Genomic DNA, 18,923 nt, shown 5'->3' with positions numbered 1-18,923 from the left:
GAGATGCTCGCAGACGTTAGCAAGGGAGCCAGGTTCCTTTAAAACACCTTTGGGAAGCAGTAAGCGGAGCCGGGACCGCAGCCCTCCTGGGACACACCTGACAGGGCGTTTGTCGCGGGGGCCCCGGCTGCCGCGCCGAACCCACCCAAGGAGCTGTCAGCGGCCGCCGAGCCGCGGAAGCCGCGGGAGTCTCGGGAGCCGCGGCCCCGCGCGCCCACAGCCCCAGCGGCCCCGGGCTCGCCAGCCGGCCGCCCTCGGCGCAGCAGCGTCCGCCCGCCGCCGGCCTTGGCGCCCCGGCCGGCCCCTCGCGCCCACGCCGCGGCCTAGCGCCGCCCGCCCGCCCGCCTGCCTCACCTGCGCGGCTGCGGCGCTTATCCCGTCGCCGGTCGCTCTCGTAGAAGCCCAGCGTCTCTGTATGCTGAGGCGCTGGCGGGGGCCCGTGGCCGCCACCGCCGCCCGGCTGCTCCGTCTCGCCACGGCCGCCCCGCTCCGGGCCGTCCGCGCCGCCGACGCCGCCACCTTCTCCCGGGGCGGCCGCGTCGCCGACGCCCGCCATGTTCCGAGCACAACAAACTGTCCCCGCCGCCTCCCTCCAGCCTCCGGCCCGGCCTCCGCCTCCGGCCGGCCCCCTCCCCGCCTCGCCCCGCCCCTCGCCGGAGCCCTGGCCGCCGCCGCCATCCGCGGCCCGCCGGCCGGCGCGCGGCATTGGCGTCAGCGGCGCCTGCGAGCTCGCCGCCGCCGCCGCCGCCACGGTGGCCGCCATCTTCTTCCTACACTCGCTGTGGCGGGCTGCTGCGTCCCTCGCTGCGGAGGGCTCGGTCGTCCGGGGCACCGCGCCGGGCTCCATGCGGCCGGGCCGGGCCGCTGGGGAGAGAGAGCGCTGCCGGGGCTCGGGACGGGGGCCCGGGAGAAGCGGGCCGGGCGCGGCGGCGGGCGAAGGGTCGGCCGCGGAGCCCCGGGGCGGCGGCCGCGGAGCCCGCTGCCCACCGTCTGCCAGGTGTCCGGCCGCCCGCCCGGGGCCCCTTTTGCAGGCTCGGTGCCCGGAGTGCGCCGGCGCCGCCCGCCCGGCCTTGGCACCGCCCGCACGGCCGCTATTTAGCTCCATGTCTTCTGCATATTTATGGTCGCCTGGCCATTCTTTGACAGTTCCCAAAGCACTTGGACAGGGAGCTCGTGGGAGCTTCACAACAGGTGGGGGCGCCGAGGGGAAGCGACCGGCCTGAGGGACTCGACCCGAGGAGCAGGGTGGCTTTGTGCCTTTAATGTGCCCACGGACGGGCACTCTAGACTGTCTTTCGGGGTTAGGGTTAGGCTGTGGCTCTCGGCCACGTTGCCCTTGCTCCATAACCCGGTCGGAGCTGGATGATGGGGCTGGGTCCGTCCTTTTCTGCTCTGGCTTGTGACTCCACATGGAGTGCGGTGTGGAGACCACTCGCCACAAGGGTAGTGGAAGTGATGCTCAAAGAGGCCCGGGACCTTTGCCACGCGCTTCCCACGTGACTGCCGCGCGCTGGAGTTAGGGCACAGGGGCACATTGATTTCCCGTCTGCTGACTTGGGGACTCACCTGCGCCTTTGATTACCCTTTGGATTAGCGAGAGGAAAACTGTAACTCCTCCCCAAATGTTAGGCTGTCTGGAAACTTCCCTTGACCTAAACTTGAGAGCCAGAGCAGCTACGAACAGGTCCGCATGGGACAAAATCGAGCCCGTGTTGATTCATCAGAGAGACCCTAAGGGTTTGATTCTCACTAGCGAGTTTACTTGGTTGCAAACCCTCAGCAAGTTTAAAATAAAAGTGGGCTGTGAGATGACAGCAGGGCCGGAGGCAGGGGTGAGAGACCCCCAGCCAGGAGGTGACCCTCAGCAGCCTGCAGATGACGTTTCTAGACATGTCTGTGACCATCCTCCGTGAAATACAGTTTTTGGTTGTGCTTGGTCAAAACTAAGCCTCGATAAATCAATCGAATACGAATGCTCTGGTCAAATCTTAAGTACCTTTTTGAGAAGAGATATTAAAAACCCTATGACCTCTAATTTTTTATTCTGAAATCATCCCGTTTCCATTATTTACTCATCGTCCAGGAAGTAGGCATTTATTGCTTGTTTATGTCAGTTCCCATTGACTCTGTCACCACATTCATTGGTTTATTGCCCTTGCAGGTTAAGTCAGCAGGAGCTGGAAGGGAAGGAATCCGTAATTCTGTTTCCTAAGGTTGTAGTTACGGATTTCTCTCATTTTCTATATCAGGACTGAGAAATGACATCCCGTTCCAAAGGCTGTGCCTGTCCTTTTAAATTATCAGCAGAGAGGAAGGGAGCAGCCGAACCCAGGCTAGGACCTAGTACCTGAGGTGTCCTGGAGACCAAGAGGAGGCAGTGGAAATGTGTGGGGGAAAGCTGAGGGACTCGGAGCTTCCCCTCAAAGGAGTCTTTTCGCTGTATCTGCATTATGTTGTCTGACGTGTTGTGAAACTGCACAATTTCAAAGAAGCCCGCATTGAAGTCAACATACCAAAAAAGCCTTTTTAAAACATGCACGAATATAATTTTTTAATTAACATGATTCTTCTTTTGTATGAGTATGAATAATTGAACAATCAGTTTATTGTGTATGGAAAGTTGTTTTCTTCCACTGCATCCTATTCAGAACCCAGGAAAGGGCATTTTCAAATACATATTCTACATCTTCAAAATATTAACCTGCAAAGACCCTGAAGGTAAGAAAAATTTACACAGCATTGAAGATCCCCCGGTTTTCTGAGGAAAACGAACATGTTCTTTATATCAGTTGTAAAAAGGAAAGCCATAAGCTTAAATTTATGACATCACTGTTAGGGAACAGTAGGGGTCTTTCAGAAGCTTGGCAATGCTCACCATTAAAGAGACACCACATAACTTTGTGAGATAAGTTATAAGATAAAAAGATTTTGATGACAATGAGCTACGATAATTCGGCTTAAACAATTAAATAAACAATGGCATAGTGTATGTCAGCATAGCCCGGTACTAGCTGTTAGAAAAGGAAATACTCCATTGGTGGGGAATAGTTTAAACAGAGGAAATTGATGAGCAAGGAATATGAGTTCAGAAATGAAAAAAAAGTTTTACATGTAAACAACAGAGGACAAAAATTCAATGAGTTGGGAAAGCTGTGTTTACAACTAAAAGAATTTATATATCCAAAATTATATTGTTATATATTATGCATAATTACATGATTATGTAAATTCAAGTAAGGTTTGTAAAATTGCTGCATGTTTTCTTAACTATATTCTTGTACCTTCTGGTGTTAATATACACCTTGTGGCTATTTTGAGAATTGCAAAATGCAAATTTTTTTTTAAAGAGTGAGGTTTGGGTAGTTAGTATACAAAAATTTTTAAATGACTTCCATAACTTCATATTTTAGTAATTAAAGATTCAGTGACTATGATTTTGCAACTGAGCAAAAGACCTTGACCCCATTGTGCGTGAACCATGGGTATGATCTCCAGAAAATCATCTTAATGAAGCCTGTAAACTCACAGGACTTACTGCCAAAACAAAATCATAACCGTCCTCTGTTATATGAAGCAACAAGTGTTTTAAAATAAGTGATGTTTTCTACTTAGTACATGTGCATTCTTCCTCCCAGGAATAGTATGGTGTAGTACAAAGAATGCCGGTACTTACAAGCCTTGGGAAGACTACTGCCTTGACCACAAAGTTAGCTGTATCACCCTGGGAAGATAACCACTCTGACCCTCAGTATCACTCATTGGTAAGTGAGATCAATGCCCATCCTATAGTTGTTGTTACATGCCTTCAAGTCCATTCCAACTCATAGCAACCCTGTATGATATACACTACCAAAAAAAAAAAACCCATTACCGTCAAGTCGATTCTGACCCGTAGCAACCCTGTAGGGCAGAGTAGAACTGCCCCGTAGGGTTTCCAAAGCTGTCATCTTTTCGGAAGCAGACTGCCACAGCTTTCTCCCTTGGACAGACTGGTGGGTTCAAACTACCAAGCTTTAGGTTACCAGCTGATAGCTTAACCGCTTACAAAATTTTTCTCTTTATCCCCCCGCTTATAGTAGTAACTTTGAATGTTTCATTTAGACTGAGTAGTTTTCACATTTCAATTACAAAGAAATTTTTCTCTTGGTAGCACTTCTACTATATTGCTCCTAAACTATGTTCAAAATTAGCTCCATATGCTTTTCCTGAGTAACAAAAACATCAAGCACTCTGAAGACTTGAAAGAAGCCCTGAATCATGGAAGGCTTGAACTGGCTGATTCTCCAACTTACGAGTCTTTTGACCTGAGATAACATAAATGGTCCCTTTTCCCAACTGTAGAGTATTGGACTAGCTGACCCTGGTGGCCCCTTCTAGCTCCACAATTATGTGACAACGTTCATGCAAATCCCTTTGTAGACTTTTGGATACCTCTGGGTTAAAATGGCTAATGCCTGTGTTAGCAAAGCAATTGGAGAGTCACTTTGTAACTGGGTCCAAAATTTACATACAAGGGATTCAAATGTAGTGACTTCATTGTTTCGCACTTCAGAGGCATGCAAGTGTACTTTCTTTATGATCTATGCATTAGTGAGGAGAATCAACGGATTCCTGGGGTCCCTAAACCGCCTGGCCTCCAAGGCTGTACTCAGCCCAGGCCTCAGGGTTTCTATAATTTGAAGGACTCTTCCTATATTGTGGAAACCTTGGTGGTGTAGTGGTTAAGAGCTATGGCTGCTAACCAAAGGGCTGACGGTTAAAATCCACCAGGCACTCCTTGGAAACTCTATGGGACGGTTGTACTCTATGCTATAGGGTTGCTGTGAGTCGGAATTGACTCATGGTAACGGGTTTGGGTTTTTATTTTTATTTTTTTTGGTTTTCCCGTATTGTACTGATGCACACATGTGTCTAAGAACACTAAAGTGACATTTCACAGCAACCAAAATGATATTTGAGATGACTACGGCTGTAGTTAATTTTTGTAGTATAGATTCAACCACTGAACAGACTGCATCTGTATTTGTCAGGTAAAAATGTATTTCAGCAGTACATGACTGTTTCCTGAACCATAAATGGCACACCTCTGATCCACAACATGTAGTCTGGAATTTAATTCATTTACCATTTTTCCTCAAAGAGAAAAATAAGAGTTGATGTTTTTAAGAAATCTGAGCAGTTCGACAACTAATGTTGGAAAGAAAATCTACTGCCAGGCCCAGAACGAGCCTTTGCACTAAATTGATGTGAGTTTATTGAATCCCTGGGTTTTGGTAATAGTATTTTCTATCCTCAGCAATCACTTTTGGACTGGTACTTATGTTTTATCCCCTGTGGGCTTTATTCCATAGATTTCTAAAGAAGATCAACTCAGTTTGTTTCTGGAAGGTGTAGTTCAAATTGGATAATGTGCCTTTGACTCTAATGTACTTGTTACAACGTAACTAAAACAGGCCCAAAATCAGATTTCTAAAAGCACTTCTCTGGCAGGAGAATGCCTGGCTGAAACCATTCTTAATAGGACCTGTTGAAACCATATTATGTTAGAAAACAGATATTTCGTAAAAGCTATAGGAGCCCTAGATGGTACAGTGGTTAAAGCAAGGGGCGGTTGGCTTCTGTAAAGATTTACAGCCTTGGAAACCCTATGGCGGTGCTACTTTGCCCTACAGGCTTGCTGTGAGTTGGAATCTACACCATGGCAAAGGGTTCCGTTTTTGTTTTGTTTTTCATAAAAGATAGGCTGTTCTGAAGACCTTAAAGTAGATTATGTAATAGAAGTGTATGAATGTAAGTCTATGCATTATTGGATAATGAGACCATTTTTCCATGGTTGGAAGATAGGATTTATTCCCTGTTAGATTTTAATCTCTGGAAAATTCCAAAATACTGATGAGAGGGATGATGGTGATGACTTAGCAAACTTCCCACTCCAGATTTTTCTCTTTGAGGAGAAAGAACATTGTTCATTTTTCATAAGATAAAAAAACAAAAGGCCTGTCATGTTTAGAACCATTTTAATCATTTAGTCCGTTAACAGGAGTCTATTTTCAGAACGAACTCAGATCTTCCAGTCAGTTTGTTCGTAACTGTCAGAACCCTTCTTTCTGACTCAGCCAGCAAAAGCCTTGATTTTAGAGTGCACACAGCCGAGGAGATTGGGTCTATCACTTGCTGCTAGTCTTCTTTTGGGATTTTGCCTTTTCAGAAATTTTTATGGTCCTGCTTCAATTATTCCTTGATCCTCGTATCTCCAGTTAAACTGGATCTCTAGTTTATCGTGGATCAAGATAACCAAGTGACTTTTCTCTTGACTTCTATGCCCTCTAAGTGCTTTTAAGCTGTGATCATGCACTCCTACTCTTTGTAACTAAATTTCATTCTGCTTAGTAATCAGTGCTTGTAATATTTTTTCCATTTCTTTTTCCTTTTAGTTTTTGAGCTCCTTGAACATGAGTGCACTCTGGTTCTTGTAAAGATCTGTTATTAAAGTTTCTTCTCCTGTGCAAACCTTTGTATTTTACTCTCTCTTTTGCCTTGGTTGCCAAAATTTATTGCAGGCTCATGATAAATATTCAGGTTTTCAAAATAAGGCTCCTTTTAAGGTTTTGGCTTTCCAGATTTTGGAAATTGGTAAACCCGCTTTCAAGGCTTTCAGCTTTTCAAGTTGTTCTTTCATATGTTATCTATTACGTTCCTTTCTCTTCAGTATTATTACATGGAAGTTTGTGTTTATATGTAAAATGCTTTTCTTGTTTCTGACATCTTCCAACTTAATATCCATTACAAATATTCAACAAGCTTTTACCTGCTTGTCTTTCCTACAGATGCTTAATAAATACTGTAGCTTTGGTGTATCATTTCATAGAGGAGAGCAGTACTGTGGATAGTTTTTCATGATAACAATAATAATAATAATAATAATAAAAATCTGTATTTTGGCTTTCACAAGAATTATTTTCTTGGGACAGTTTTATCTTCCTAATTATGCTTCACCTAAGCTGATACTAATATTAATTCACATCCCCCCGAGCAGATGTCCACTGATGACAGATATATGCTGGGGTTAAAACTTTGGCTGTATAATCCACACATAAATATTTGACTGCTAAGAAAACTAAAGCCGAGTCTGACGCTGATCGTTATTTATCATCTCTCAACTTTCTTTCTGAACCTTCGTCCATATACTTAGCTATGTATAAACACTGATCATATAAGTAAAAACTCATTTATAGTGCTACAAACCATTTGTAAATATCCAATTTTAGTATTTATCATGGTGCTGGTATTCATGACCCGATCTGGTTGACTTAATATCATTTTTCTAAACCGTACAAAGTTTGCTGCAATTGGATTTGATTTTTGCAAGCTCGATAGACTCCTTCACGGTTTGTAGTGTATCTTAATGTAGCCAATAAAATCAATCTTGTATTAAGTAATTATAGGCCCCAAAATAAATGGATTCCGTTGGCTTTGGACAACTCAACGTTCATTCCAACCTTCTGCCCACTTGTTTCCCTTTAGCGTTTTAAGAAAATCCCATAAAGAAAGCTTAATTGATGTGATCGGTTCTTTTTACTGGTGTTTAATGGACAATAGTCTTTTTATGGACAGTATAAATGGCTTCTCTTTTGAAAATAAATAATTTTCTTTGTATCAGGGGTATTTTTAAAAAGAATAGCCTACCAGCAGGCTTTTTTTTTTTTAACTTAATTTTCACAGATAGACAATGTCCGTTAAGCCTAAACACACAGGTGGGTTCACCCATGCGAACATTCGTTTGTAGTGCTCTGATGGTTTTCTCAAAACAATCTGGTTTTGTGGTTTTTTTTTTGCTTCTGTGCCAAAGTGAGTGAAATTTTTACTTAGAGCTAGACCATAGAATTTAATCTCATTTAATCATTTGGCAGTAGGATAGAAAAGGTCTTAAGATGGAGAGGTAGCAGAGCACAATGGAAAAAAACTACAAAATTCATGTCAGGGGACCTGGGTTCGGATTCTGTGCTACCTGAGATGAGTTCTGGGCCTCAGTTTCCTGATCCATATAGCACAGGGTAGACTGTATTGCCTTAAAGTTTCCTTTCTGTTCTAGCACTATGTCCCAAGCCAACATTTAACTCCAGCCTGGGTTCTTTTAGGCTGGAGTTAAATGTTGGCTTGGGATAAATTTGTAATTTATTTTTTTTTTCTGATCATCTCAAATACCCTGTGCTTACTTGTAGTGTTGATCTTAAACTGCTTACCTTCAATAAACAAACTGTAGTATTTCTTATTCAGCAAACATTCATTCAACGTCTTCTATGTGCCAGGCATGGTAGAAAAAAAAAAAAAAAAAAGCCCTAGAGATAAATGAAATGTGTTTCCTGTCTACACAGAATTATATTGCAGCATGGTAAGTACATCAATAGAGGAATGAGTGAAGTGCCATGGTAGTTCAAAGGAGAGGTTGATTAATTCTGCTTGGGGGGAGCCAGGGACAGGTTAGGAAGAAGGGGCATTGGAATGGGTCTTGAAAGATGTGTTTGCCAGGTGGAAAATGGGGCTAAGGAAGGTGTCGGAAGGCCCACACAGGTAGATGGAGAAGCATGTGCAAAGGGAGACAGAGAGAGAGGAAAGTCCATGTTGTTTAAGTAGAACTTCAAGATTGAGTTTCGGTTTCCAGGACTAAATCATAAGGAACAAATGGTGGGTAGGGCAGGGCCTCGATGACACGGGAGAGTTGGCGAGAATGGTGTGGAAGTAGAATGAAGAATTAGGGGATTAAAATATCACCAACACTACCTCTGGGCCTTCCGCAAAAGTTGAAGAATAATTCGTTTTGAGCCATGTATAGATTGTACTTCTATTGACTCAATGGCAATGAGTTTGATTTACCCATAAGTGTTGGGATAATCCATTAAAAAAAAAAAATCCAATAGTCTGTGTTTATTGAGCATTTCCTATATATTCAGTCTTAATCTCCAAGTCCAATACCTAGTTCAAGAAATTGTACCAACATTTTTATTTAATTTGTTTTGTTTTATTTGAGGACTTTATGCAATAAAGATTAGGTTTTTCAATAGAGAATCACAGAAATGTTTTAATGAAACGTGACATTCTTATCATGTTTCATGTCAAAACCCCAAATCAAACTATTTCAGTATATTGAAAGGATAAAATGGGATGATGGCATTGAAGCTGCTATTTGTAAACTTTAAAGGTCTAGGTTATTTTGAATAATTGAAAAGATCAGAAAGACTACACCGTTTATTAAGTTTTACGTCTGGGTCTCAGCCTCCTACCCCCACAGTTATGCAGTGAGGTAAGAGCTATATGTCTACTTGGATTCAGACTCTGTTTTGAGCCATTTAATTTAGACACTTATTATTTTAATGTAAGTGATTTTACTTTGGCAGTCGGCATGCAATTTTAATTAGCACTTGGAACACAACAGAGTAGGTTGATGAGGCAAAAGACATGAAGAAATACGTTCGTTACGGCCTGCCTGAGGACCTCTGGCAGCATCCAAGAAAGACTCTTTTAGCATAATGCTCAGTGCTTCTGAGAAATCATCCTCACTGGCATTTATACTCTTGTACATTTAATCATTTTAGTGTCTTGAAAATGTCAAAATATTGGCAGTTGCAACTTTGCCATCTGTACTACACTCAGAATATTAATTTCTCAGATGCTATAATATAAACTTACTTGGATGCAGCAATTGATGTATAAGAAAACTTAATTCATTTTTCACTCTACCCAGGATCACCTTCCCAACTCTGCTGATCAAGCTCTTGCTTCTCCTTTAAATCCCACCTTCAATATCCTCACCCACAGTCTTCGCCTCTAATATCCCTCCTCACAGCCTTCTCCAACCACCCACCCCCCACGGCTACTCTCTCTTCTGTGTACACCTGTGGTCCAGGCATCTACAACTGCATGACCACGCTGTGTCATGATGACATTTCAATGCATCACTCCTCTTATGGATTGAATTGTGCCCCCTCACCCAAATGTGTTGTAAATCTTAACTGCCAGTTACTATCCCATTTGGGGATGGGTTTTTTTTGTTATGTTAATGAGCCAGTATTAGTGTAGAGTGTGTCTTAAGTCAATCTCTTTTGAGATATGAAAGAGATTAAACAAGCAAGCAAAGAAGCAGAGATGGGGAAGAGAGATGCCATGGCACACAGAGATCATCAAGAAACCAAGGCACAAGGACCTTCCCCGAGAGTCAGCAGAGAGAAAGCGTTCCCCTAGAGCCGGCACCCTGAATTCAGATTTCTAGCCTCCTAAACTGTGAGAAAATCAGTTTCTGTTTGTTAAAGCCACTCACTTGTGGTATTTCTGTTACAGCAGCACCAGATGACTGAGACAACTCCCCTCTGTCAACTCTCAATGCCATGTTTGTAGAAACTGTGTCCTCGTATCTGCTTTTTGTTGTAATCTTTGTTTTTTGATGTTATTTTAAAAAAATTATCTTTTTTGTTGTTGCTGAAAATATATACAGCAGAACATACACCAATTCAACAATTTCTACATGTACAGTTCAGTGACATTGATTACATTCTTCAAGTTGTATAACCAGTCTCATCCTCCTTTTCTAAAATGTTCCTCCCCATTCACATAAACTCACTCCCGTTGAGTTTCCTATCTAACCTTTCAAGTTGCTGTTATCAATTTAATTCTGTATAGATAGTTCTGAAAAACAGTACAATGCTCAAGGCAGACATTCTTTACTAATAAAGCTAAACAATTGGTTTGGCTTAAAGAAGAGTTCAGGGGATATATTTAAGGTCTAAGGTTTAAAGATTTTTAACTTTTTTTTTTAATTTAGTAAAAATATATATAACCCATATCTGTATTTTTGTTGCCTCCGGTTGAAAGGCACAGCTTGGTGAAACAGAAAGAACATGCACTTTACAGTTAAAAACTTAAACTAAATCCAAACTTCTACTTATTTGCTGTGGGAACTTGGGCAAATTACCTTTTTTTTTTTTTTTTTTGAGCTTTATTCAAGGAAGATGGTAATACCTGCTATGCAGTTTTGTTGTGGAGATTAAATGAGATCCATCTGTTCAACAAATATTATACAGGGCCTATTACACACTGCTGGAAACCAATATTCAGATACTGGCATGGTAACCCATGGAGGATAGATTTCAGCTGAGCTTCCAGATTAAGACAGACTAGGAAGAAGGACCCGGCAGTCTACTTCTGAAAAGCATTAGCCGGTGAAAACCTTATGAATAGCAGCAAAACATTGTCTGATAATAGTGCTGGAAGATGAGCCCCCCAGGTTGGAGGCACTCAAAAGATGACTGAGGAAGAGCTGCCTCCTCAAAGTAGAGTCGACCTTAATGACGTGAATGTAGTAAAGCTTTTGGGATCTTCATTTGCTGATGTGGCACAACTCAAATGAGAAAAAAAACAGCTGTAAACATCCGTTAATAATTGGAACCTGGAATGTACGAAGTACGAATCCAGGAAAATCGGAAATCGTCAGAAATGAAATGGAACGCATAAACGTAGATATCCTAGGCTTTAGTGAGTTGAAATGGACTGGTATTAGCCACTCTGAATTGGATAATCATATAGTCTACTATGCTGGGAATGACAACTTGAAGAGGAATGGTGTTACATTCATCATCAAAAAGAACATTTCAAGATGTATGCTGAAGTACAACGCTGTCAGTGATAGGATAGTATCCTTACACCTACAAGGAAGACCAGTTAATATGACTATTATTCGAATTTACGCACCAACCACTAGGGCCAAAGATGAAGAATTAGAAGATCTTTATCAGCTGCTGCAGCATGAAATTGATCGAACATGCAATCAAGATGCATTGATAATTACTGGTGATTGGAATGAGAAAGTTGGAAACAAAGAAGAAGGATCGGTAGTTGGAAAATATGGCCTTGGTGATAGAAACAATGCCAGAGATCGAATGACAGAATTTTGCAAGACCAACGACTTTTTCATTGCAAATACCTTCTTTCACCAACATAAACAACGACTGTAAACATGGACCTTGCCAGATGGAAAACACAGAAATCAAATTGACTATATCTATGGAAAGAGACGATGGAAAAGCTCAAAATCATCAGTCAGAACAAGGCCAGGGGCTGACTGTGAAAGAGACCATCAATTGCTCATATGCAAGTTCAAGCTGAAACTGAAGAAAATCGGAGCAAGTCTATGAGAACCAAAATATGATCTTGAGTATAGAGACCATCTGAAGAATAGATTTGACACATTGAACACTAGTGACCGAAGACCAGAGGAGTTGTGGGAGGACATCAAGGACATCATCCACGAAGAAAGCAACAGGTCATTAAAAAGACAGGAAAGAAAGAAAAGACCAAGATGGATGTCAGAGGAAACTCTGAAACTTGCTCTTGAGCATCCAGCAGCTAAAGCAAAAGGAAGAATTGATGAAGTAAAAGAGCTGAACAGAAGATTTCAAAGGGCATCTTGAGAAGACAAAGTAAAGTATTATAATGACATGCACAAAGAGCTGGAGATGGAAGACGAAAAGGGAAGAACATGCTTGGTGTTTCTCAAGCTGAAAGAACTGAAGAAAAAATTCAAGCCTCGAGTTGCAACAGTGAAGGATTCTATGGGGAAAATATTAATGCAGGAAGCATCAAAAGAAGATGGAAGGAATACACAGAATCATTGTACAAAAAAGAATTAGTTAATGTTCAACCATTTCAAGAGGTGACATATGATCAGGAACTGATGGTACTGAAGGAAGAAGTCCAAGCTGCTCTGAAGGCATTGGCAAAAAACAAAAGTCTCCAGGAATTGATGGAATATCAATTGAGATGTTTCAACAAACAGATGCAGTGCTAAAGGTGCTCACTCATCTATTCCAAGAAATATGGGAAGCAGGTTCCTGGCCAACTGACTGGAAGAGATCCATATTTATGCCTATTCCCAAGAAAGGTGATCCAACCAAATGTGGAAATTATAGAACAATATCATTAACATCACACGCAAGCAAAATTTTGCTGAAGATCATTCAAAAATGGCTGCAGCGGTATATTGACGGAACTGCCAGAAATTCAGGCTGGTCGCAGAAGAGGACGTGGAAACAGGGATATCATTGCTGATGTCAGATGGATCCTGGCTGAAAGCAGAGAATACCAGAGGATGTTTACCTGTGTTTTATTGACTATGCAAAGGCATTCAACTGTGTGGATCATAACAAATTATGGATAACATCGCGAAGAATAGAATTCCAGAACACTTAATTGTGCTCATGAGGAATCTTTAGATAAACCAAGAGGCAGTTGTTCAGACAGAACAAGGGGATACTGATTGGTTTAAAGTCAGGAAAGGTTTGAGTCAGGGTTGTATTCCTTCACATACCTATTCAATCTGTTTGCTGAGCAAATAATCTGAGAAGCTGGACTGTATGAAGAAGAACGGGACATCAGGAATGGAGGAAGACTCATTAACAACCTGCGTTATGCAGATGACACAACCTTGCTTGCTGAAAGTGAAGAGGACTTGAAGCACTTACTAATGAAGATCAAAGACCACAGCCATTAGTATGGATTGCACCTCAACATAAAGAAAACAAAAATCCTCACAGCTGGACCAATGAGCCATATCACGATAAACGGAGAAAAGATTGAAGTTGTCAAGGATTTCATTTTACTTGGATCCACAATCAATAGCCATGGAAGCAGCAGTCAAGAAATCAAACGACACATTGCATTGGGTAAATCTGCCACAAAGGACCTCTTTAAAGTGTCGAAAAGGAAAGATGTCACCTTGAAGACTAAGGTGCATCTGACCCAAGCCATGGTATTTTCAATCACATCATATGCATGTGAAAGCTGGACAATGAATAAGGAAGACTGAAGAAGAGTTGACGCCTTTGAATTGTGGTCTTGGCAAAGAATATTAAATATACCATGGACTGCCAAAAGAATGAACAAATCTGTCTTGGAAGAAGCGCAACCAGAATGCTACTTAGAGGCAAGGATGGCGAGACTGTGTCTTACATACTTTGGACATGTTGTCAAGAGGGATCAGTCCCTGGAGAAGGACATGCTTGGCAAAGTACAGGGTCAGCGGAAAAGAGGAAGACCTTCAATGAGGTAGATTGACACAGTGGCTGCAACAACGAGCTCGAGCATAACAAAGACTGTGAGGCTGGCACAGGACCAGGCAGTGTTTCATTCTGTTGTGCATAGGGTTGCTATGAGTCAGAACCAACTAAATTGCACCTAACAATAACAACAACAACAACATTACACACTAGACACTCTACTTATTACTAAGAAAACAATGGTGAATGTTATGGGTTGAATTTTCTCCTCCCAAAATTTATGTTGGAATCCTAACCCTTACACCTTTGTATGTGAGGTGATGTAATGCAAATGTAATGACTTTCTCATGCAATCTGATATTGTGTTAATGAATCCATACCAGTGTAGGGTGTGTACTAAACCTGATCACCTATTAAACTATGTTTTATTGGGTGTCAAAATTCTGTAACAGATTTGTGGTCAAATTGTTGCCATTTAAAAATTACTGATTTCAAAAACTACTAACTTATAACTGCCACACAAAAAAAGAAACAAATGGCCCACAAAATATTCCTTTCCTTCCAAATGTTTTATGATGCATTGTTATCAGTAACCAGTCTTTTACTATGGAACTTAAATGGCCAATTGAGACAAACAGTTCTGAGACTGTTCTTCCACCACTGGGGTGGCAGGTGTCATGGATCATATTCTTTTAGCCTTCTGAGCTTTCTGAGCAGACTTGGTGACCTGGCCAGCTCCCGGGCCATTTTGTCTACTGCCTTTAATGACACCCACAGCAACTGTCTGTCTCATATAACAAATAGCAAAATGACCCAGAGGAGGATAATCAGAGAAGCTCTAAACACGCACGGGCTTGCCAGGAACCATATCAAGGATGGTAGCATCACCAGACTTCAAGAATTTGGGGGCCATCTTCCAGCTTCTTACCAGAACGGCCGTCAATCTTTTCTTTGAGTTCAGCAAAACTGCAAGCAATGTAAGCTGTGCATAGCCAGGACTGATTTGGCCTGGGTAGTTCAGGATGATCACCTGACCAGTGAAGCTAGCTGCTTCCATTGGTGGGTCATCTTTGCCGTCACCAGCCACATTGCCAGGACAAACATCTTTGACAGAGACATTCTTGACATTGAAGCCTACATTTTCCCAAGGCAGAGCTTTGCTCAAAACTTCACGGTGCATTTCAACAGACTGTACTTCAGTGGGGTCATTGACTGGAACAAAGGTGACCACCATGCCTGCTTTGAGAACACTAGTCTCCACTCTGCCCACAGGGACAGTGCCAATACCACCAATTTTGTCGACATCCTGAAGAGACAGATATAGGAACTTGTCAGTTGGACGAATTGGTGGCAAGATGTAATCCAGAGCTTCAAGCAGCGTGATTCCAATGTCATTTCCAAACTTCTGAGTGACTTTCCATCCTTTGAACCAAGGCTCCAGCATGTCATCACCATTCCAACCAGAAATTAGCACAAATGATTCTGTGTCAGGGCTGTAGCCAATTTTCTTAATGTGGGTGCTGACTTCCTTGACAATTTCCTCATATCTCTTCTGGCTATAGGTTGGCTCAGTGGAATCCATTTTGTTAACACCAATGATTAGTGGGTTCACATCCAGTGTAAAAGCCAGAAGGGCATGCTCATAGGTCTGCCAATTCTTGGAAAAAGCAGATTCAAATTCACCAATACCAGTAGCAACAATCAGGACTGCGTAGTCAGCCTGTGATGTTCCTATAATCATGTTTTTTATAAAGCCTCTGTTTCCTGGGGCATCAATGACGGTCATGTAATACTTGCTGGTCTCAGATTTCCACAAGGAGGTTTCAGTGGTGATGCCATGCTCATGTTCAGCTTTCAGTTTATCTAAGACCCAGGCACACTTGAAGGAACCCTTCCCCATCTCAGTAGTTTCTGGCTTAAATTTTTCGATGGTTCTTTTGTTGATGTTATCACATTTGTAGATCAGGTGGCCAGTAGTGGTGGACTTGCCCGAATCTATGTGTCCAATGACGATGATGTTGGTATGGTTCTTTTCCTTTCCCATTTTGGCTTTGATTTTTCTATGGTTTTCACCAACACCTGTGTTCTGGTGGCAAACCTGTTCTGCGGTGCGGGAAGCCCTAATCACTTCTGAGTTATAAAAAGAGAAGAGTAAGCACAGAAATGAGGATATATACGGGAAGACAGATGCCATGTGAGGATGACCAAGAACCAAGGAAGTCTCCGGGCTACTGGCAAGGAAAAGGAAGGAATCCTCATAACCAAGACCCTGATTTTGACTTTTAACCTCCAGAACTATGAGGTTAAAATAAATTACTGTTCTTTAAAGCCACCTACCTGTGATGTTTGTGTTGCTGCAGTACTAACTAAAAAAAAAAAAAAATTTTTTTTTTTAAGACAATGAATAAAGCATCACCTGTCATAGTTGTAAGGAGCCCTGGTGACATAGTGGTTAAGCACTGTGCTGATAACCGAAAGGTCAGCAGTTCAAACCTACCAGTCTGCTTCTGTAAAGATTACAGCCTTAGAAACCCTATGGGGCAGTTCTACTCTGTCCTATAGGCTTGCTATGGATTGAAAGTGACTCAGTGATGATGGGTTTCAGATCTTAGTTGCTGTTGTTAGTGGCTGCAGAATTGATTCTGACTCATGGAGACTCCTTGTGTGTCAGAGTAGAACTGCTCCATAGGGTTTTTGAGGCCGTGACCTTTTAGAAACAGAGTGCCTCTGGGTGGGTTTGAACCATCAACCTTTCAGCTAGAAGTCAAGCACTTACCTTTTGTTCCACCCAGGGACCTGTCCTAAGAACTTTATAATTTAGTGAGAGAGACAATCAAGAAAATAGACAATTGCAGTACAATTTTTGGAAGGTTGAGTAGGAATTCACCAGCACAGGAATCCTAATGGGGCTTGGAGAGTGGGGGAGGCAGCAGGATTTGGGGTAGGAGAAGCATATGTGATGCCTGCGGACCAGAGAGAGAATGGAAAATCCAAGACACAGATGTAGCATAGCTGTGCTGAGGAGGAAGCATGATAAGGAAACATCACAAGGGGCCTTGTAAGCTAGGCTTGGGCAGAGGGACCTCTGAAGAGTATATGTCCAGATTGCATTTTGGAAAGATTTTTCACTTGGCAGTGGGCGAAGTGGTTTGAGATAGTTAAGGTAAGCAAAGTGAGAGTAGGAGGCTATAGCCCTGAGGCAAGTGTAATTGTGGTTCAGTGGTAGAATCCCCACCTTCCATGTGGGAGAGCTAGGTTTGTTTCTTGGCCAAAGCGTCTCATGAACAGTCACTACTCATCTGTCAGTGGAGGCTTGCGTGTTGCTATGATGCTGAACAGGTTTCAGTGGAGCTTCCAGGCTAAGACAAACTAGGAAGAAAGGCTTGGCAATCTGTTCCCAAAAATCAGCCAGTGAAAACCCTGTGGATCACAATTGTCCAATCCCATTGAGTGTGGGCTGACCATGAGTCAGGCATGACTCAAGGGTAACTAATTAACAACTAACTCCTGTCTGAAGGGCAGGAGTTGCCGTGGGAACGGGGTGATGTGAACTTATTGAAAGATATTCAGAAGCCAGAAAAAGCAGAAAGTGATCAGATGTGGTGGTGGGGAAAGGGGGGGAAAGCAAGGAAGAGAGTCAGCTTTTGTGCAGGCTTTTGGCCTGAGTCGGGGGTAACAGTGCTGTTCTCTGAGATAGGAATCACAGGAGAAGCAATTCAAAGGTAAATGTGGGAAGTAGAAAGTGAATCTAGTTTGAAAGCTGCCGGATTTGAGGTACTTATGGGAAGTACAGGGTATTTTGATTTCATCATTTTGAATTCGTGTATGTTTTGACCCTGGTGGTGTTTTGATTTTGAATATAAACATTTTCGTTGGAATTATATCAACATGGATGAATTCTGTGGCAAATATTTATTTCATGGGTGAGCTCCCTTAAGGCAATTCAATTCCTTGATGCATTTTCTATGTGGCAAGTATCTAAAATGCTTCCACTTTTATTATTATTTTTCAAACACAACAAGGGGACGCTGAGTGATTTAAAACCAGAAAAGGTATGCGTCAGGGTTGTATCCTTTCACTATACTTATTCAATCTGTATGCTGAGCAAATAATCAGAGAAGCTGGACTATATGAAGAAGAATGGGGCATCAGGAGTGGAGGAAGACTCATTAATCACCTGCAGTAGGCAGATGACACAACCTCACTTGCTGAAAGTAAGGAGAACTTGAAGCACTTACTGAAGAAGCTCAAAGATCACAGCCTTCAGTATGGATTACACCTCAACATGATAAAACAATATCCTCACAACTGGACCAATAAGCAAGATCGTAATAAATGGAGAAAAGATTTAAGTTGTTAAGGATCTCGTTTTACTTGAATCCACATTCAACTCCCATATTAGCAGCAGTCAAGAAATCAAGTGACAACCGAGTTACTGGGAGGAGGGCTATGGAGATCATGGTCTCAGGGAACATCTAGCTCAACTGGCATAACATGGTTTATAAAGAAAATGTTCTACATTCTAATTTGGTGAGTAATGTCTGGGATCTTAAAACCTGGGAGTGGCCATCTAAGATACTTTACTGGTCTCTTCCCATCAGGAGCAAGGGAGAATGAAGAAAACCAAAGACACGAGAGAAAGATTAGTCCAGAAGACTAATGGACCACAGCTACCACAGCCTCCAACAGACTGAGTGCAGTACAACTAGATGGTGCCTGGCTACCATCACCGACTGCTCTGACAGGGATCACAATAGAGGGTTCAGGACAGAACTGGAAAAGAATGTAGAACAAAATTCTAACTCACAAAAAAAGACCAGACTTACTGGCCAGACAGAGATTGGAAAAAACCCCGGGAATAAGGCCCCCAGACACTTT

The 18,923-nt window shown here is 42.5% G+C and overlaps 2 protein-coding genes and 1 pseudogene across 4 annotated transcripts in view; all 3 read right to left on the bottom strand.

Annotated features, from left to right (window-relative positions):
• Positions 1 to 556, bottom strand: part of TAPT1 (transmembrane anterior posterior transformation 1) — a 77,454-nt gene extending 76,898 nt beyond the window's left edge. The window contains exon 1 of one of the 3 annotated variants that reach the window (XM_010591369.2): positions 355 to 556. In XM_010591369.2, coding sequence (XP_010589671.2) covers positions 355 to 556 — 202 coding nt within the window. The remainder of the gene's footprint in view (positions 1 to 354) is intronic. The other 2 variants (XM_010591371.2, XM_064286055.1) reach the window with 2 other exon arrangements.
• Positions 557 to 711: 155 nt separating this feature from the next.
• LOC135231492 (basic salivary proline-rich protein 3-like) lies at positions 712 to 2,760 on the bottom strand. Its single transcript, XM_064286322.1, has 2 exons — positions 775 to 2,760; positions 712 to 728 (listed from the first exon to the last, which is right to left on the bottom strand). The coding sequence occupies exons 1-2, from the start codon at positions 1,409 to 1,411 to the stop codon at positions 712 to 714; spliced, it is 654 nt and encodes a 217-aa protein (XP_064142392.1). The 5' UTR covers positions 1,412 to 2,760.
• An 11,135-nt stretch (positions 2,761 to 13,895) lies between these two features.
• Positions 13,896 to 16,162, bottom strand: LOC100661718 (elongation factor 1-alpha 1-like; annotated as a pseudogene).
• Between the last annotated feature and the right edge of the window lie 2,761 nt (positions 16,163 to 18,923).

The sequence above is a fragment of the Loxodonta africana genome, chromosome 5, assembly GCF_030014295.1.
Source record: "Loxodonta africana isolate mLoxAfr1 chromosome 5, mLoxAfr1.hap2, whole genome shotgun sequence".
NCBI lineage: Eukaryota > Metazoa > Chordata > Mammalia > Proboscidea > Elephantidae > Loxodonta > Loxodonta africana.
The sequence above is the reverse complement of the archived record's forward strand: the minus strand, read 5'-3'. Positions and strand labels throughout refer to the sequence as shown.